At 50.2% G+C, this 20960-nt stretch overlaps 1 protein-coding gene across 3 annotated transcripts in view; it reads left to right on the top strand.

Moving 5' to 3' along the window:
- The first annotated feature begins 16591 nt into the window (after positions 1–16591).
- Positions 16592–20960, top strand: part of ANXA6 (annexin A6) — a 36447-nt gene continuing 32078 nt past the window's right edge. For 2 of the 3 annotated variants that reach the window (XM_032851593.1, XM_032851592.1), the window contains exon 1: positions 16597–16629. In XM_032851593.1, the coding sequence (XP_032707484.1) occupies positions 16612–16629 (18 nt within the window). In that variant the 5' untranslated portion in view covers positions 16597–16611. Of the gene's footprint in view, positions 16630–20960 lie in introns of all 3 variants that reach the window. The other variant, XM_032851594.1, reaches the window with a different exon arrangement.

Here is a 20960-nt window from a genome sequence, read left to right as displayed (position 1 = left end):
TCCCACAGAGAGGAGCAATCCCCAAGTCCTTCAGAGGAATGTCTCAGGCACTGAAACAGGACTTTCTCGTGGAAGAAGAGGGTCTTCCTGGTGGCCCTATGAACAGTACCCACCCCCTTCCTTTTGTGAAAGTGAGAACAGGAACGCGCCACGCCAGGCCCACTGTCCTGATGGAAGCCGGCAGAACTAGAAGCTGCCAGCAGGTGGCAGTATCTGACCACTTGCAGCTTTCCCAGCAGGCAACCCCGAGACCTCCAAAGTTTCTCCTCTGAAATCAGAGAAACTATGAGGAAAGAGCTGGAATCCCAATCCATTGTTCTGCCCACATCTCCACACCACATTGTCTCTCTTACAAACACTTTAGAAGGGCCACTCTATGTAGGAAGGAGTTTGGAACAGCACCATAAAGATGAAGTCATCTTAGCGTGTTTCCGTCCCCCATGTTTCCGTCCCCCATTTGCCTCCTTCCAGGCTTTGTGTCCACCAGCCAGTGAGGTTATGTGACATATGCTTACTTGCTATTCCACGGCCCCTGGATGTTTACGTTGTTTCCTTTCTACAGTTAAAAATACATGCGGAACCTAAAAAGCTTTCTCTGTAGTTCAAATTATTTTCTTAGGACTGATTCCCAGAAATGAGATGATCAGTCAAAGAAAATGAAAAGTCTATTAACCTTTTTTCTGCAGCTCAGGGAATAAATAAGGCCCTAGGGTCAGCAGTCAAGGGGACCAGGCTTGCAATCCTGCCTTAGTCACATGGGCTGACTGTGAGAGCAGACACCATATTTTCTCTGATCATCCGTCATCTTTACTGCGAAGAAGGATACTAACAGACCCTACACTCGTACATTAGATCCCATTTTCTCTCCAAATATTGCTCCCCTCTCTCTTCCATTTCCTCACTCTACCTGGTCATTCCCATCAGCTCACAAATATGCTGTGATATCACCAGTCCTAAGCAAATAAACCAACCAAAACCTTCCTCTTGATCCCCGCCCCCAACCAGGGATGCCCCATTTTCTTTGCTGGCCTTTGCAGCAAAACTCTTAGAAATGAGTAGTTGGTACTTGTTATCCTAAGCCCGTTCCTATAAGGCCCTGCCCCCAACACTCCCCCAAGCCCGCTCTTCACAGGAAACGCTGACCTTCTTACTGCTAAACACAATGATGGATGTGTGGGTCTTGCCTTACTGGACCTAAGAGCAGCATATGCACAACTAACCACTCCTTCCTTCTTCAAACACTTTTTCCCACTTGGTTTCCAAATCACCACACTCTCTTGGATTTCCTTGTACCTTACTGCAAGCTCTTTCCCAGTTCCCTTTGCTGGGTTCTTCAACTCCTTCTGATTCTTTTTTCTTTTTTTAAGATTTTTATTTATTTTAGTAATCTCTGCCCCCAGCATGGGGCTCAAACTCATGACCGCAAGTTCAACAGTCGCATGATCTTCCAACTGAATCAGCCAGGCACCCCTTTTCTCTCTGATTCTTTTTTCTTTCTTTTTTTCTTTTTTTATGTATGCTTCTTGCCCAGCACAGAACCCAGTACAGGGCTTGAACTCATGACCCTGAGATAAAGACCTGAGCTGAGACCAAGAGTCAGATGCCTAACTAACTGAACCACACAGGTGCCTCCTTTCTGATTTTTAATGTAGGGGTGACCCTTGGTTCTCTTCTCCTTTGATGAGCTCATCGCTTTCTCTGGACTTGAACAGTAGTTCTATGGGTGTCACTTTCAAATCTATATCCCCAGCCCTGCTCTCTTTCTTGAATGCCAGATTTGTTTATACAACTGCCTCTTTGACATCTCCTCTTGGATATCTAATAGAAATCTTAAACAAACTGATCAAAAATGGAAGTCAATTTTTTCCCACTTTCACTCCCCAAAATTCTCCTCCTACAATTTTGTTCCTCACAGTTCATAGTAACTCCATTCTTCCAGTGCACCAGGCTAAGATCCTTGAAGTCACGCTTGGCTCCCCTCTCTGTCTCTCACCTTATATCCAGTCCTTCTGGAAATCATGTTAATTTTACCTTGAAGTATATCCAGTCTCTAACCTCTTCTCACCGACTCCATTTATGCCACTCTGGCTGAGCCACCAACATCTCTCCCCCAGATTATTCCAAAAGCCTCCTACCAGATCTCCAGCTCCTACTCTTGCGTCCTGTTAGTTATCATTATTCTTGACATAGAAACATATAAAGAGCAATATATAAAGAGCTCTTATATATATAACGTAAATATATAAGAGCTCTTATAAAATATAAATATTTTATATAATGTACAATATATAAAAAGCTCTTACAACTCTTACAACAAAATGTAATATACAATATATAAAGAGCTCTTACAACTCAACAACAAAAGGATGACCCAATTTAAAGATGGGCAGAGGAAAAAAAAAACAAAATAGGTAAAAGATTTGCATACCTTGAACAGACAAATTACATTTCTTCAGAGAAGATGTATGTACAAATGGCCAATAAGCACATGAAAAGGTGTTCAACATCATTAGTCATTAAAGGAATGCAAATCAAAATCAGGAGATACCAAAAAAAGAAAACACTCAGCTATACTACAGTCATAAAAACAGAACATAAAACCACAAGATACCATTTCACACTGACTAGGATGGCATTGAAAACAAAAACAAAACAAAACAAAAACAGAAAATAACAAGTGTTGGCAGGAACATGAAGAACCCTGTGCATTGCTGGTAGAAACAGCTTAGCAGTTCCTCAAGCAGTTAAATATAGAATTACCAAATGGACTAGGAATTCCACTCTTAGTAAATATGGAAGAGAATTGAAGACAAGTCCTCACACCAGCATTTATACATAAATGTTGATAACAGCACCGTTCACAATGGCCAAAAAGAGGAAACAACCTAAGTGTCCATCAGCTGATGAGTGGATAAACAAAAGGTGATATATACACACAATAAAATACTATTCAACCATAAAAAGAATAAAGTACAGACACAGGCGGCAACACGAAGGAACTTCAGGACCACTGTCATGATGGCTAATCTTACATGTCGGGTTGACTGGGCTAAGGGATGCCCAGAGAGCTGATAAAACATCCTTTCTGGGTGTGTCTGTGATGATTAGCATTTGATTCACTGAGAGATTAGGATTTGGTACAGTAGACTAAGGAGCTGCCCTCACCAGTGTGGTCAGGCATCATGCAATCCATGGAGGGCCAAATGGAACAAATGAGAGAAAGGGTGAATTCAGCTTTCTCTCTTCTTGAGCCAGGATGTCTATCTTTTCCTGCTCTCAGACCCGCAGCCCCTTATTTGCAGGTCTGCAGATTGCAGCAAAATCACACCAGTGGCCCTCCTGGTTCTCCAGCTTGAAGACAGCAGATTATAGGACTTCTCAGCCTCCATAAAACACCTGAGCCAATTCCTATAACAAATCTCGTCCTACATCTATTTCTATATACCCTGTTGGTTCTGTTTCTCTGGAGAACCCTAATGTAATCATACTAAATGAAAGGAGCCAGACATGAAAGGCCACACATAGTATCATTTCATGTACATGGCCCATTCAGAATAGACAAATCCATAGAGGCAGAAAAGCAAATTGGTGGTTTCCAGGGGTTGGGTGAGGGGAGGACGGAGAGTAATTGCTTAATGGGTTCGGGGTTTCTTTTAGGGAGATGAAACTGGTTTGGAACTATGCAGGAGGGGTGGTGAGATAAGAATGTGAATGTACTAAATGTGGCTGAATCGTTCACTTTAAAATGGTTAATTTTATGTTATGTGAATTTTACCCCCAAAGAAAGAAGAAAACAAATGGCATGTCCCTCCTCTACTCAGCACTCTGCAACAGCTTCCCAAATGCCTCAGAGTAAAAAACAAAGTCCTTACAAGGACCCACAAACCCCCTTCCCGACCCCCCATTTGATCTGGTCCCTCCTTATCTCTGTTTTCCCTGTACTCCCACTCCCTCTCACTCCACTCCAGCCACACTGGCCTCCTTGCAGGCCTGCTCCCCGCTCTGCCTCCCAGCATTTGCTCCAGCTGTTCCCTCTGGCTGAGACGCTCTTCCTACAGCTTGGCCGCCTTCCTTACACTCTTCCATATTGTTGTTCCTCTCGTTGAGTGAGTCTTACCCTGCAGATGATCTCATCTTTCTTTGGAGGGCCCCAACGGCAGATTCATTGGCACTGATTGAAAAATTCCTAATTGACCAGTTAAGACGACATTTCTGGGGGAGGCTGAAACAGGTTAGGTATTAATCCCCAAGCCACAGTTTATGAATTCAGTCTCAATGACACTATTTCAGGCCAGCGGTTTCATTTTTAACAGATCTCATCATAAGGTAATTATATTAATTTCTTCTTAGTCTCCTACTAGATTCCATTCATCTTTCTGGTTACAACTTAACATCACTCGCATTTGGATGGGCTGGGCTGGGTTCATCTGCTGTGAGCCAGCATTGCACTTTATAGATTACGACTATCCAGACTGTATTGTAACAATGACCTAACCATCTGTCTTCTGTGAGAGTGAACATGAGACCAATTAACAGGAGAAAATCAAATTTAGTTTCATACTTAAGGGGAATCCATACAGACATGGAAACTCCGAAGACACTGAGGAACATGACACTTCAGTGAGCTAGGGGGTAGGGTAGGGCTCTGAGGAAGACTTAGCAGGAAGGTAAGAGATGTCTGGAAAATAAAAGTTGCCACGTTATGAAGATAAGTTTCTTAGGTAAATTCGAATGTCTTGTTAAAAGTTCTCTTCTCGTTGGGATTGGGAGGGAGACAAACCATAAGAGACTCTTCATCTCATGAAACGAACTGACGGTTGCTGGTGGGGGGGGCGGTAGGGAGAGGGTGGTTGGGTTATGGATGTTGGGGAGGGTATGTGCTATGGTGAGTGCTATGAAATGTGTAAGTTTGATGATTCACAGACCTGTACCTCTGGGGCAAATAATACATTATGTGTTAATAAAAAAAAAAAATTCTCTTCTTGGGTGCCTGGGTGGCTGGGTCCATTGAGCATCCAACTCTTTAAAACAAAAAATTTTATTTATTTATTTGACAGAGAGAGAGAGCACAAGCAGGGAAAGTGGCAAGGGAGAGGGAGAAGCAGGCTCCCCACTGAGTAGGCAGCCCAGCTGACTGGGAACTCAATCCCAGGACCCTGCGATCATGACCTGAGCCGAAGGCAGAAGCTTAACTGACGGAACCACTCAGGTGCCCCTGAGCATCCAACTCTTGATTTTGGCTCAGATCATGATCTTAGGGGTCCTGGGATTGGCCCCCTGTTGGTTTGCACACTCAGTGGGGAGTCTGCTTGAGGATTCTCTCCATCTCCCTCTGCTCTTCCCCCAACTCGTGCAAGCATGTGCTCTCGTGCCCTCTCTCACTCTCGCCCTCTCTCAAATAAATAAATAAATCCTTAAAAAAAAAAAAAAGAGTTCTCTTCTTGGTACAGGCTCTTTCCACTGTACATTTAGGAGATAAAGAGCTTTTCCTGAATCTGGTTTAAACTCAAAATAATCTTCATGCCAAAGTGGTCCATCTTGGAGCAGCCTGCCCTTGGCCCTTACAAACAGATGAAAGGACATGCTTTCCAACCAGGTCTCCTTGCGGGAGGCTTAGAGGACTCTGAACTAGTGACAGATTGAGGACAACCCTTGGACAAGGCTTTGATTGTCACTATCTCTTGGATGAGCAAATTTATAATCAAAGCAGTTAAAAGTCTTGCCCATGCAAACAGCACGTGAGTGGCAGCCCAGGGTTGCCATCAGTCTACCTTTTCACCAAAGCAGAGCTTCTACGGAGGTATAGGGGATGGGAGATACTACTGACCTTCGCTGCAGGGCCAACTCCCCCAGGAAGTCTCAACAAATACCCTGGGGGACAATCATTCTATTCCCTCTGGATTCCCAAATAGTTTATCATTTTCTGTGTTCTAGCATTTTCCACACAGCCCTGGCTTTAACTGCTGTTCTCTGCCTTTCCTCTGAACTGCACACTTCCCAGAGCCAAGCCCCAGTGAGCATCCCTGGGGAGTCACTAGGCCCAGGTTAGAATCCCAGCTCCACAAATGACTAGCCGTGTCACACTGGTCAAATAACTGGACGTCTCTGGGCTCTCCCGCTCCCCAAAGTAGGTAAGTAATGTCACCAGCCTGGCGGGGCTATTGAGGAATGAAATCGATCAGGCAGATAAAGTGCTCGGCCTCAATTTTGTCGAGCCTCGATGTTCTGTTTCTCAACAAAGCTTTGGCGAGTGGTTGGAATTTGGGGGGAAATGTCCAGATCGGGGAATTGGAAGCTGTGACTTCTGGCCCTGAGTGGCCGTGTGACCTTGGCCAAATCCCCCTACATTCTCTAGCTCTCGGCCGGGGTCTGAGCACTGCCCTACGTTCTCCTGGCTAGGCCCTTCTTGGCCCATGACATTCTAAGTTCCAGGAGCGAATGAACTTGGGGGGTGGGGATGGAGGAGGGAAGGCGGGGCGAGTCGGATTGGCCTCGGCGCGCCACGTGTCCCGCTGGGGAGCCGCCCGCTGTCCTCCCGGCCAGCCCCGCGCTGCGGCTGCTGCTACCGCTGGGCTAACGGGCTCCCACCCTGCGAGCTCCTTGTCCGCGCCCGCCGGTTCGCTACAGGAAGCCTCCGCCCCGCGGTGAGTGGGTTGAGGCGGGAGAGGGGACCGCATCAGGGGACCCTCCCCCCTCCTGGGGGCTGCAGGGAACGCGGGGACCAGCGATAAACGCCCAGTCATCGCTGACCTGTGCCTCCCGCGGGACTCCGGACTGGGGCGCAGGCAGGTGGCCGGCGCGGGCAGGTGGGGGACCGCAGGGGCGGGAACCCGAGAGGATCGCAGGCTGCATGTGTCTGGGGGAGCGCAGTGGAACCAATCTAGGGCGGCGGGAGCTGAAAAGAAAGCTGGGGGGATGGGAGGGGAACAGAGAAGGGGAGTGGAAGGGAGGGCACGGGGGTTGGGGGGACGGGGCGGACTCTGGCGCGGGTGTGGTCCAGGGGCCAGGGGCATTCGGGCGGAGGCAGCGCTGGATGCTGGGCGCTCTTTGGCTGGGGGGGAGGCTGGAGAGACTTCGAAGACCTGGGGTTGGGGGCAACCGGACTAGTGCAGGGGCGATGGGGGCGGGTCTAAGGACCGCAGGGAAGGGTGTGGCTGAGGCCTAAGACTAAGGCCGCAGGAAGAGGCAGACCCTCCACAGCCGCTCGTGAAGTGGCTTGTGTGTGTTGGGAGGAGGGCTCTCGGAGTGCAGACCCTTGGGAGACTGGCTTGTTCACACCCCAGGAGCCCTCCTCTCCCTTTTGGACCACTGCGGGCCTGAAGGGGACTCGCAGCTGGGCGCTCAGGGCATATTCCCCACCCTTCTTCCTGCTCCCCGGAAGCACAGTTTAGGCCTTCCCGAAGCTTAGGTCTTCAGATAACTCCCAAAATACCGGCAATGGACTGAAATGCCCCGAATCCAATCCCAGCTCCTCCATCGACCTGCAGCATGACCTTGAATCAGTAATTTTCCTTCTCCCAGTCTCAGCTTATTCCAAGTCCCGAGCTGATAAACCCAGCCCCTCTCCGTGGAAATGAAGGCTGTCCTTAAAATTGATTTACTTGTCAGCTGCAAGGAATGATTACAGATTTGGGAAGTCATTACAGACTTGCGAAGCCTGGGCTACGCTGGTAGGCCCTGTAAGGGGAGCGGAAGGGTCCTTTGGGAAGAGAATCCAGCCTCTGCTTCCTTCCTAGCCCCTCCTTTTCTCTAAAGCCCCGCGGGTCTTCTCTGACTATTCCAAATTTGGACATATGGCTCCGGGGTTGTCCAAAGGACTTGGGTTTCCTCAGCCTGCCATTTTTTTTCACTCACTTCCCCCTCCTGCCGCACCCAAAGCGCACCTGAAATTGCTGACCCCACTGACCCAGAAGGGATATCCTGCCCTGCTTTGCCCTTCCAGGTGAATGACCCTTCCAGCTGCAGCTCCCACAGACCGTGCCCTTCTGGCTGGCAGGCCCTGTGCCATGCAAAAGGGCACTGGCCTGCAAGTCCTTGGAAAGCAGGGTTACCGTTCCCGGTGTGGAGGGGTCCTGGGGCAAGGTTCTTCCCTGCCTGGGCCATGGTTAACCATCTGTATAGCAAAGGCTGCTGAACCGCCTGCCACTTCCAGCGCTGGCATTCAACTGGATTCAACTGTTCTAAGACCTAGGATTCTGGGAGTTGGGTGGGGCTGGGGAGGGAGGCCGAGGCCTGCATCCCCCTCTGCAGCTGTGACAGTCACTCATCCATCTTCCTCTGCCTTCCACCCTTTGTTCCCAAAGCACTGGCTGCCTGGATTCAGAAACTATTTGTGGTTTCTGGGTAAGGGCAATAGCTCTTGCTGGGGCAGAATGTGGATACCAGCGTGCAGAGGAGGGGGTTGTCCTGGGGAAGGGCGGGACCTCACCTGTGGGAGCGGACCCTGGGAAGGGGTGGGAGAGGCTCTGCAGAGTTGGGGAGCTGCCAGCGTCTGGAGCATCTGCACTGCAGCACCTAGCAGGAGCCTTGGGCCACCTGGCTCCATGCCCCCTGCCCGGCCTGGCGTGGGTGGGTGGGCACACCCACCCCCCTCTAGGCCTTGGTTCATTCCTCCCTAGAGGGGCAAGAGATGTGCCAGGGCACAGCTGGTAAAATGGGTTGGAGTTGCATGACTCCTCATGTTGCATTATTCTAGGATTTTCTGGGGAGGCCCAGGGGTATCACTTAGCCTCACCCCACCCAGCTTCTCCAAGATACTTCCTGGGTGGGGACAAAGTGCAGGATGTGGTCTGTACCCTGATTTCTGAGCATGCAAGTCCGAGTCTTCTCTGCACCCCTGCCACCCCCACCACGGAGGAGAGGAAGTCTGGGGGGAGGGGGTTGAGTCCTCTGCTTATAAACTTCTTGGCTTGGAATCCTGCTGCACTGCATTTCCTTTCTGCCTGGGATTGAGAAGCTCCCACAGAGACTGGCTGGGGAGGAATGACTGTCTTTGGGTTCTTTGAGCCTCAGATAACCCATCTGTAGAAAAGAGGATGAGGCTGGTCCCCACATCGTGAGATTGTAAAATGGCAGATGTGAGAGTGCCTTGTGAACTGCAGAGTGCAGGGCACCGAGAAGCAAGTGTTGCTTTTGTCATCTCGGAAGGGTGTGGTGCTTGAGAAGGCAGGTGACCTGAGCCTCGGGTTCCTCATCTGTAAAATGGGTGTCCTGGGACCTCTTAAGATATAATTAAATCATAACGTCCGTTATTTACTGAACCTTACAACTTGCCAGGCTGAACCCTTGATAGATTGGATGCTGCTGCCGTGCCCATTTTGCAGATGTGGAAAGTCAGCCCTCTGAAGTTTAGGGGAGAAATACTACTAAATGCATGTGTGTTTCCCATGCGTCATGGCCAATTCCTCAGCTCTAGGTGTGTCTTCTTTTCATCCTCACCACGACTCTTCTGAGACAGGCGCTATTTTTATCTTGTTTTACGTATGAGACTCAGTACTTGCCCGAGGCCACACAGCTCCTGAAGAGCGGCTCAGGCTTCAGTCCCAGGAGAGGGGGGCTCCAGCCCCTGTCCTGTTAGACACTACGGTTCTCTGTCTCTCACAAAAGTCACCGGAACTGAGATTCAAACCCCAGGCCCATCCACTTCCAAGCCTGGGGCAGCCTGATGATCTAACTGGGGCCTTGCCCAGCCCTGAGATCAATGGTTCTGGGTCAGGAGCGGGAAAGACACTGCTCTCTAAGAAACCCGAGTGTCTCGAGCTGGAGGGGGTGTGCCCAGGCTCAGGGCCAGGAATGGCTTTTACCCGGGCTTCATCAGAAGCTAGCTCCCCAAGGCCAGTGGGGCTGGTCCTGGTATCTTCCCGCAGGCCGGGGGAGGAGCCATCGGGAAAGGGGGAGGGGAAGGATCCCCATCTTATAGGCCTGGGGCCTCTGAAGTCCAGTGCACACATCCTGGGAGGGACTAAGATCATTTTCTGGGGTACAGGAAGAAATTATTAAGCCTCTTACTACATATGCTTTTAATCTCATGCTTATAAAATATATTTTTATCATGACGAATACTCACTATTTTTTCTTTGGTTACTGGTGGCACATAGGATCAAAAAGATGACAGATTACAGCAGCAGATTGCCAGCTTTGTGTGGGTGGGAGACTCAGCTGTCTCATTTTTTATTCTATCCCCATCTCCTATCAATGGATATACTCAGTAAGGATTTTGTTGAAAATTGAGCTCCTGCTTAATCACTAATTTTCTTTACCACATTGGGTAAATTGTAATTAACCCTCAAGTCATTGCCTCTCCTGGCTATAGAATGAGGAATAAAGCACAGTTTGAAGACCCCTAGGCTAGATGTCCTTTTATTTTTTTTATTTTTTTTAAGATTATTTATTTGTTTATTTATTTGACAGACAGAAATCAGAAGTAGGCAAAGAGGCAAGCAGAGAGGGAGGGGGCGGCAGGCTCTCTGCTGAGCAGAGAGCCCGATGCGGGGCTCGATCCCAGGACCCTGGCATCATGACCTGAGCTGAAGGCAGAGGCTTAACCCACTGAGCCACCCAGGCATCCCCTAGATATCCTTTTATTGTGTGATTGTTTTTTCCCCCAAGGGGGTCACTAAAGGAGCATTAAAACAACTCAGTGCATTTCACCCAACAATCCTTATGAGCCACACCCTGTGGTAAGGGGTGCAGCAAAGAAGCAGACACAGTAATCTTTAAGAAACAGTAAAGTAGGGGCACCTGGGTAGCTCAGTGGGTTAAAGCCTCTGCCTTCGGCTCAGGTCGTGATCTCAGGGTTCTGGGATCAAGCCCCGCATCGTATCAGTATCGGTATCAGTATCATAGCATCATCGGGCTCTCTGCTCAGCAGGGAGCCTGCTTCCCCCTCTCTCTCTGCCTGCCTCTCTGCCTACTTGTGATCTCTGTCAAATAAATAAATAAAATCTTTAAAAAAAAAAAAAAGAAAGAAAGAAATAGTAAAGTCATGATTCAGAAGATAGAAAAGTGATCACGTGGCAAAGATTTTATTCTAGTCACTGACTAATGACTGGACAGGAAGATGTTCTGACCAGCTTGAAAGAGGATCAGTGGACACTTTTATTTAAAGGAATGTACAATGGAGGCAAACTGGTTTTTCTGGTGGAAGGGGAGGGAGATTAATTGGACCTTCACCAAATAGAACACTGTGAGCCTGTCTGTAAGAATTATTTTGCATTACCATCATTTACCTACAAATTACTGAGCTGTAAAATTGCTCAGACTGAAATCATAACCTGGAGAGGTTGAAGTAGAGATTTTTTTCCTAGAATACTTTGGAGGCAGGCAGCCTCCATCTACTCAAGGAATGATTAAATCCACAATGGTTGAATCCAAGCCAGTCAAAAGTAGGTGGTTTCTGAGTGCTCTGAGGGTTCAAAGGAGAGAGAAATCCCTTTTGGCTTCCTGGAAGAGTTGAAAGAATCACCTAGGAAAGTTTTTAAAAATTGCCAAAGTCCAGGCCTCACCCCAGAACTGATGAATCAGAATCTCAGGGGGTTGACCTGATGCTTTGGTAGATTGGAAAAACTCCCCAGGTGGGATTCATGAAGCCAGGATTGAAAGCTTGATGCTCGAAGGCTGGATAGGCAATGCTGGTAGAAGAGGTTCTTGGCTTGGTGGGGGAGGGAAGGGGTGAAAAGGAAAGAGGGGAAGGCAGATAAATCAGGAAGGATGTCGCAGGCCTTCAGTGCTGAGCAGCAAGGGCCTGCATTAGAGGGGGTCACGGGACACGTGGGCAAGCAGTGACACAGCTCAAGTTAGAGTTCCCCGGGCTCCCCTGGGGTACAGAGGTCTGGGGGAGTTTTTGCATGACCTTCCATGTTATTTTTAATTTTTCTCAAATTGCCTTCCTGCACAGTCTGGTTTCACCCCCTTACACTCAGCATCTCCCCCCACCCTAAAAGCGTGCTCTTCCTCCAAAGCATGCACGATACCTTTGGAGGACAGAAGTGCTTCTTCTTAGGGTGGTGTTTCTGTTCTGTCTGATATTCCCTTTCTCTTCCATCTGCTTCATTCTGTGACATCCAGACTCTTGATAGTGCCCACCTATCGGCCTGAACCCCTAACATGTGTCTTTAACTTGATACACGCATCACACATTCAATGGGAAAGGACAAGGTAAAAAAAACATTTAGAAAGTTGTAATGTTTTTGTCCTGCACACCAATGTCTCATTGTGCCCAGAATCCCACTAATCACCAGTGACTGGGATGACAGAAGCCACCACATATTAAACATTAAATGTGTTCCTGGACAAGCTGAGTATTTTACCTGCATTAGCCCATTGAATTTTCACAGAAAACCTTATGAGATTAGCATTTTCTAGATGAAGAAACCGAGTCAAGAGAAATGACAGAACTTGCCCTAGACCATGAACTAGGAATTTTCTGGAATGTCTGAATTTGAACTCAGGCCAGGACTGCAAAGCCTGCATTCTTTATTATGATGCCATGCTGCCTCCCTTGTAAATGTTTGGGTTTATCATAATAAAAGCTACCATTTCCTGAGCCTTTACTTTGTAATAGGTACTGGACTTAGGGCTCTTCATCTGCTGTTTCATTTATTTCTCAGTGTTTGGGGATAATTTTTATGTGCATTTTGCAGGTGTGGGAACTGAGATTCAGTGAAGGTAATTTACCTAAATCACAACTGGGGCTGGGGGGGTGGTGCAGAGCTGTGACTCACAGTAAGGTTCAACCTCAAAGCCCATGCCTCTTGCATGAATTGGCAAGACCCTTCCTCTGTCCAGTTCTTGGTTTCTCTAACTCTTTTTTTTTCTTTTTTCTTTCTTTTTTTTTTAAAGACAAGGGAGTGGGGTTTTTTTGTTTTTGTTTTTGTTTTTTAAGATTTCATTTATTTATTTGACAGAGACAGTGAAAGGGGGAACACAAGCAGGGCAAGTGAGAGGAGGAAGAAGCAGACCTCCCGCCAAGCAGGGAGCCCGATGTGGGACTTGATCCCAGGACCTTGGGATCACGGCCTAGGCTGAAGCACAGATACTGAACCACTGAGCTACCCAGGTTTCCCCATATCTTGCATTTGGCCAGCGGCAAGCCACATGTCCTGCCAGCTCTGGTGTTTTCTCTCCCCCAGAGCTTTCCTCCTGGGATCAGTCTGGAGCTCCCAAAGGGGAAGGAAGGAAACATGATTGCTTGTGGGCTAAAGGGCTAAGGCAGGGGCAGGCCATGGTAGCATAAAGCTAGGAGACTCTACCCTAAAATGGATTTCTGGAATGATCAGCCACAATGAGCCCTCCTGGATAGGCAGGTCAGAAGAGGTTCAGGGTTCCTTGGAGGAGAGAGGCACAGGTTTAGAGTGGCCATACCTGCCAGTCTTGAGAAGCTATTTCAGCCAGGATGATAAAACTTGCATTTTGGATAGGGGGGAGGTTTGGGAAAGAACCCTCCTAGGACTGATACCTGAGATTTTGCTGTGAAAATCCGTAGTTGGAATCTATAAAAGCCTTTCTCATCCACTCTGGATTTGCCTGAAGCGATAGTGATATTATCCCCATTTTATAGATGAAGAAACTGAGGTCCAGAGAGAGAACCTGACTTGTCTGAGGTTACAGACAGATTGGGAACCAGACCTAGGTCTTTTTCTTTGGCCTCTCCCTAATGCCCTTCCTGTTGCAGCCAATGTCCACGGCTGTGTGGGGTCTTTGGACCTGGGGCTCGGAGGCACAGATACTGGCCATGGTCTGGGCCTTGGCAAGTCACTTACCCTCCCTGAGATGTCTTTACCTCACCCAGAAAGTGAGGGGCCTGATGTAGTAGTGGATGCTTAAGAGACCCTGGGATTCTGAAACATTGTACATTAAACGTTTATTTAGCCAATTTGAGAGGTAGGGTCTGGGTTGCTCTGGGAGAGAGCAGAGACCCGTGTTAAGCCAGGTAAACAGCACCGCTATGATTAGTTCCAGAGTTTTCCCGAGTCCACAGAGCCTACAGAAGTCCCCCTCCCTCCCCCCCACACCCCTAAACTGCAGTCTCCACATCTAGTTCTGGAAGAAGCTTGCTTTCTGTGTATACACAAGACTGTACTTACATGAAGCACATATAAACTGCTCTCTGAGCTGAGAATATTTTCCCAAAGACTCAGAGGCCCTTCCTCCAAGCTGTCTCTCCTTGGAAAGGGGCTCTTGTCCAGATGGACCTGGGCTGCAGCCAGCAGCTGAAGTTTCCAGCAACAAGGCCAAAGGAAAACGCTTCCAGTGTGGAGGTGCAGGAGACAGGCCTCAGCCCTCCCTGCCCATGGAAGTTCCTGGGCCTCCTTTGGTCCCTGTTGCTGTGCTGGACTTGGGGGTCCCTCACCCCCTGCCCACACCGTGCCCCAGGCAGGGAAAGCCAGAGCTGGCTCCTGGCCAGACCCTGGGGTAGATGTGGTTTCCCATCCCTTGCAGGGGGAGTTTCCACTTTCTGGTGAGAGTTGCACATTTGTACAGAGGGGCCCCTGGTTGTCAGGGAAATAGCAGTGTTTCCTCCAGCTCTGCTGGGGTTGCAGGCAGATCTCTGTCCTCTGCTGTTCCTCCTCAGCCCTCCTGTCTGTCTGCTGACCGCAATATGGGGACTCACCATCAGGCACTGGGGCTACGGGCAAACGCGACAAAGCCGGGTCAGAACTTCCTACCAATACAGTGAATGCCTAGTGTCCTGGGCTCTGCCCTTGGCATAAGTTAATGTCTCATCCTCCAACAGCCCTACAAGGCAGGAAAGGGAACGCCCCAGTTTTGTCCATGAGGTGACCTTGAACTCAGAGATGAGCAATGTGTTCAAGGTCATGAAGCTAATAAGTACCAAAATGTATTTGAATCTAGTTCTGTCCATCTGACTCCAAAACCTGTCTTCTCCCTACTGTGTCGCACCGTCCCCAGCAGGATTATGGGCTGAGGTCAAGAAGGGCCAAGTTCCCCTAAGCCGTTGTTTTTGGTTTTTTTTTGTTTTTTTGGTAGTGGGATATGTGGGGAATGGAAAGCACTGAGCTGAAATGCCATCCTGGTTTTCTTCTAGTTCAACACTTTGTGGGTCTTACTGAATAAGCTGTATAGAGTTCATTATTCTCACTTTTAAAAAGTAATACACAGACATGGTTTAAAAAAGATCAAATGGTACAGTCCCAACTGAAATGGAAAGGACTGGCCCGTCTTTCTCCTCTTGTCTCGGGAGAATGGCTTCACTTGCACCTTTGCCTTCCTGCTGGGAGTGCTCACCTGTCTGGGCCCCTTCTCTTCCCATTTCCAAGCCAGTGACAGCCCTTTCTCCATTTCTTTTTAGGTGTAAGACACTTGTTTATTTCTTCCCTCTAGACCCTGTCTCCCACACACCCCTCCTTTTTTTTTTTTTTAAGATTTTATTTATTTGACAGAGAGAGACACAGTGAGAGAGGAAACACAAGCAGGGAGACAAGGAGAGGGAAAGCAGGCTTCCCGCTGAGCAGGGAGCCCGAAGTGGGACTCGATCCCACGACCCAGGATCATTACCTGAGCTGAAGACAGATGCTTAATGACTGAGCCACCCAGGCGGCCCTCCTACATCCCCTTTGAAAGATCATATCTGCTGTTTGTCCTTACAGGGAAGAATCCAGAGCCTTTACCATGGCCTCAGGCACTGGTCCCATGCCCCCATTCCCTGCTGCCCCACTAGCCATCCTGAGTCCCTTGACCACACCCCCACCCCAGGTAGCCACGTACCACCCCACCCCCCTGCCAGGTAGCCACGTGGTTCGTGATCCTCTGACCACTTGGCCTAGGCTGCTACTCCTTGTCACTCTCTTCTGACCAAGCGTTATCTTTTTCCCTTACTTTTTGCCATTTGTATTTATTATTCTTGCCCATTATAGAGTAAGCTGCAGAAAAGCAGGGTTTTAAAAATCTCTTTTATAATCGCTCTACCTCAGTGCCAGAGCAGTGCCTAATCAGAGCAGATGCTCAGGAAATGCGCACTGACTTACCCGGAACCGGGAAACTAGTCCTTCAGATATTTGCAGCAGGTGGCCCAGAGCCCTTGGAGCATTCTCATCTGCAGAAAGTTAAGCCCAGCCTTCTGGAACCCTTCTTGGTGACTTAAGCATAGAGCATGTGTGGTGCAGATAGCTTGGACTCTGGAATCTGCACTTTGTTGAATTCAGTTTTAAGCTGTGTGACTTTGGGTAAATGCACAACTTCCCTGACTTCCCATCCTCCATTTCCTCCTCTAGGGAAAGGGGAAATCTGATGCTGGGAAAGATCACCGTGAGGATTAAGTGGGACGTGTGGGAAAGTGCCCTGCATGGCCTGGAAGAGTCATGTGCTCAGTGGCCATGCCCTGTCTCCCTCTCAGTTCCCAGTCCCTCTCCCATAATGGTGTGAGTGTCTGGACCAGGCCAGTCTCTCCATTGTCTTCAGAAAAATGCATCTAGCCCCAAGGCAGATCTGGGTGTAATTTAACCTAAAGGGCTGGGGGCAGCTGGAAAGCAGCAGTGGGAGCATAGCTTGGGAGGTAAGAAGGGTGAGGAAATTGGGGGAAATCATGGAGGGAACCAGATCTCATGGGTCTCTTTCTTCCCCACAGTGTTCGCTGCTGCAGAACCTGAGACCATGGCCAAACCAGCACAGGTAAGGAGCATCTCCCCTCCTGGAGGCTGTGGTCTGCCTTTCCTGGGCTCTTAGAGTCCCTAGGTCTGCTCTGCAGATCTCTGGTACCTTCCTCTAGAAAGGAGCAGGACAGGTTCTTACGCTTTGCTTGCTCCGGTTACAAGTCACACCCTTTTCCGTTGCAAGTGCCCAGTGACCACACACAACATCCTAAGCAGAAGAGATGTGTACTGGCTTACATGACTGACAGTCCAGGGCTTCAGGTTTGGCTGGTTCCAGGGACCCAGTTGATATTGTCAGGATTCTGCCTCTGTGAATTGAACTTCCTCTGGGTGGCTTCCTTTGTGGGTGGTCCTTCCCTGATTTGGGACCCCAGCCACCAGCTGCCCCAGGCTTCCATTCTGCTTCCTGGGCATATGGAGGAAACAATATAATTTATTCCCAGTGATTCCAGGGCAAGTCCTAGGTTTTGTTCTCATTGGCTGGTGGTGACCTGGATTTAAGCGGTAGAGTTGGTCCTACCCGAACTGCATGGCCCAGAAGTGGTTCCCCAGCGTGAGAGGGTTCTCTCTGCTTTGGAGCTGGAGGTGTCCCTTGTCACATGCATCTGGGATTAAGTTTCCCTGCTTCGGACACCCCCCGTCTTTCATGCTGCAGGACTACTTTGCTAGGCAGTAGAAATGGAGCTGTGACGGAGCTTTTACTTTTGGGTGTGGCCAGGATCAGGTTCTGTCCTTGCGCAGAGCTGGGTGTCCTTCTGTGCCAGGCTTCACCCGAGACTGACCCCCTGTTGGCTTGCATTAGAAAAGGCGATCCGGCTGCTATAATGCTGGGATGGCGAAGGGAGAATGAAACCAAGGGACGCCTGACTAGGCCCCTTTTACTCCTCGCTTCAGTCACAGAGCTACTGGCCATGGACATAATAGAAATACTGTGTGATCTTGGAAGAGTTCTTTACCCTCTCTGGGCCTCAGTTTTCATGACTCGTCACCCAGTGAACAAGGGCCTTAAGGATATCGATTCACAATTTTTGAAGAGCACAGTGTCTCACGTGACGCAGGATCGGTACTCAAGAGTCCCTGCTGGGGCCTCCCTATCACCCTCTGAGGAGCGTCCTTTGCACAAGTGGCCTCTCTGACCAGGAGGAGAAAGTGTTAGTGGTTACGGGCAAAGGTCCAAGGCATAGCTTGCTGTTCCCCATTTTCTGTATGTAGTCATACCGCAGCTACTTCCTGGGAGGCCTTCAAAGTACAAGGTTCTGCAAGACCTGAGTGGACAGAGCAGATCCTGGGAGAGCAGAGGGGCCAGGACCCAGGGTGTGGATCTTTGCAATCCTGCTCCAGTGCTCCCGGCCATACTCAGGCCTGGCTGAGCCGTGGTTTCTTGTTGCCACAGACCAGGGGCCTGCAGACAGTCTGTAAGCAAGAGTCCCACAGTGGCAGGGCCTTGGGGTTTCCTCATCCCATGAGATGAGCTGGAATCCCGCACACACGGCACTCGTGCCCTTGTGGAAGCCGTAAGGGTGCTCTGTGGGCACGCGGGTGGAGGAAACGGGGAAAAGGGCCTGGAGAGAGCTACTGGGGGAGAATAGGGAGCTGATGTGCTCCAGGGGGAGGGGATGCAGGAACAGAAGCCAGAGAGGAGAGGGTGTGTTGTGGGGGAAGGCAACAAAGGTAATTTGGCACGCTGGGAGTACAAGAGTTTGGGCAAGGGAGAAGGTTGCAGAAACAAAGCCAGGGAGTCTGAGCAAGGTCTTCCTTCCGTTCTTGAGCTGAAGTTGGTATCTGTTGCTTCCAATTATGGACACCCCAGTTCTGCATCTTGTGCACCCCTTTCCCAACACACCCCCCCATTCACACATGCACAGAATAAGCTACTCACTCTTTTCTCTGCTCCAGATCACCCCCCAGTTAGTTCTGCTGTATTAATGGTGCTCTTCTCCCTGTCTTTCCTTCTAGAAGAAGGGAACTGGGGACCCAAGGTTGTGATGAAATAGTGTGGGGTCGGAAAGGTCCCAGACACATGGCTCTACAGCATTCATGCCACAGGGTTGGTCTGGGGTGGAACTTGCTGGGGGCATGAGAACACTGGGGACCGGGCAAAGGGGCAGGCGCTGGTGCCCGGAACTCCAGCTGCTTCGGAGATGAGGCCCCGGTCAGGTGTGGTCACAGCAGCTCTGAGGAGGCGTCCTGGCCTGGCAGCCGGCTCTCAGGAGAGGCCACAGGCTTCCACTCCCGCAACAGCTGGGATGGGTCCCAAGACCTCAGAGCCCCAGGGCCCAGGCCGCTCACCAGCTGGCAGCAGGACCTGCTGAATATTTCAGGGTGGAAAGTCCCTTCTCTGCTCTCCCTTCCCCGGGGCCATGGTGTCTGAGGCCGGGATCCTGCCTGCGGGAGGAGCACAGGCCATCTAGGTGAGGGGGAGAAGTGGGGACGCAGACTTCATCGGGTTGGCGTGAGGATGACCAATCGTGGGAACCCAGGCCTGGGTGATTTGAGGACCTGTCTCTGTGCCTCTGAATGTGACCAGTGCTGAGGCCCCCCATGTCCGCCTCTTCTAGTGGCTGTGATCCCGAGGGCCGCTGGGAGAGTTGATTATCCTTATGCAAAAGCACACCTGGGAACCTGGCCTCGCTCCTCACTAAACCGGTCTCAAAGGGAACATTTGGCTCCAGCTCCCTGTCAGTCATTAGACTTCCCTTCCCCCTGGAGGACATGGCCTCATCTTTCAGTGGCAGCCCTGGCCCAGCCGCCCGTTGTGGGAGGGGGGCCGTCTGAGGTGGAGGAGCATCAGTGGTTAGCGGGGAGCTCGGCTGGCTGCTGAGGCCTCGGCCCTTCCACCTTCTCCTCTTCTCGTTCCTTCCTGGCAACTTGGAGTCCCATGGTCTTGGCGACCTGGGGTGTCTGCACCGAGCACTGAAGAATCTGGGCGGCCTCCCCGATGTTCTCGCCTGCTCTTGCCTCCAGGGCTTGACTGTGCTGTTCCCGGCATGAAGCCTTCCCCCTCTCCTTCGGGGCCCCCCGCTGTCACTCGTCCTTTAGGACTCAGTGTAGACTTCCCGGCCAGGAATTCTAATTCATTCTGCTCAGAATATACTAGGTCATTCATCCATCCCTGTGCCTGTCCCTCCGGGAAACATATTCAGTGGGTGCTTGGTTGTGCCAGGCTCTGTGCCGGGAGCTGGGAGGCATCCGTGAGCAAGACAGACACTCCTAGGGCTTTCTAAAGGGACTGACTCTTTTCTGGTCTGGGTGTTTGGCCCGCGTTTCTCCTGTGCCCAAGGGTGCGATCGGGTTGCAGGGGACTCACGGATGGCGGGAAGAGAGCCGTGTCCCTTTCTGGTCACCCGCCCTGTCAGAACTTTAAATAGCAACCCTGCACCCACGCATGCATACCTCAGAGGAGCAGCAGCTGCAGACATAAACCAGGGAGCAGCCACACGTCTGGCCAGGTCCTTCAGAGTGCGCAGCGGGAGACACAGGAGATGGTTGGAGGCTCATCTTTGCACTTGCTTCTTACCCCTTTAAGGTGCACTGTATGTGGGCCACCCAAGTCCTTGCCTGGAGCCTTTCCTCGTCCCCTCCCCTAGCCAGAATCGGCCTCCACTGTTTTCCCAAATCACCCTGCCTCCGTCTTAGGGTATCGATGATGAGTTCTATGCTGATTTGTGTGCTTGCCTTTCTCCTCTGGGTCCAAAGCTCATGAAAGACAGGGGCAGGTCTTCTTTCTTCCTGAATCTTGTACCCTTTGCATTGGGCCTGGCCCAGGCTGGGCACCCTCTCACCATGCCACGGGCTCCGGCATCCCCAGCCCTCCTAGCCCTCAGCCCCTCTCTCAGCCCCATGCTTCTCTGGGGCCATGTAGCTGACCCACATCTGACTTCTCTGTGAACCAGCCCATTGTGCATTCAGATTCAATGTCTGAGATACTCTGGCCCTGCCTCTCCTCCCTTTCACCCTGAAGACCCAGCCAGCTTGTCCTCAGATGCCAGCTGCCAGCTCAGTTTACTGGGCCCAAGGGGCATTATCTTTTCTTGGCACCGATTCTGAGGGTGGCTCCGGGCTTCCCTTGGGCCATGACCTCACCCTCAGATGCCAGTGGCTGCAAGGTTGCTGGAGCTGGAGAGCAGAGGGGACTGGGCCAGAGATCTGGACTCTGTGGGGCCCTCAGCAAGACGCTTTCCTTCTTTGGGCTCAGTTTCTGTGTTTTTGTGATACAGATGATATTAAGCGCTTCTGCAAGCTGGAATCCCAGTAAAGGAGGCGAAAGGGCTTTGTAGACTGTAAAGTGCCATAAAAATATGGGGAGCTCCTGTTACTCTTACAGGGACCATTCCTACCCCTTGCACTCAG

The sequence above is a fragment of the Lontra canadensis genome, unplaced genomic scaffold (genome assembly GCF_010015895.1).
Source record: "Lontra canadensis isolate GAN:19392208 unplaced genomic scaffold, GSC_riverotter_1.0 scaffold5, whole genome shotgun sequence".
NCBI classification, from domain to species: Eukaryota; Metazoa; Chordata; class Mammalia; order Carnivora; family Mustelidae; genus Lontra; species Lontra canadensis.
The sequence above is the reverse complement of the archived record's forward strand: the minus strand, read 5'-3'. Positions and strand labels throughout refer to the sequence as shown.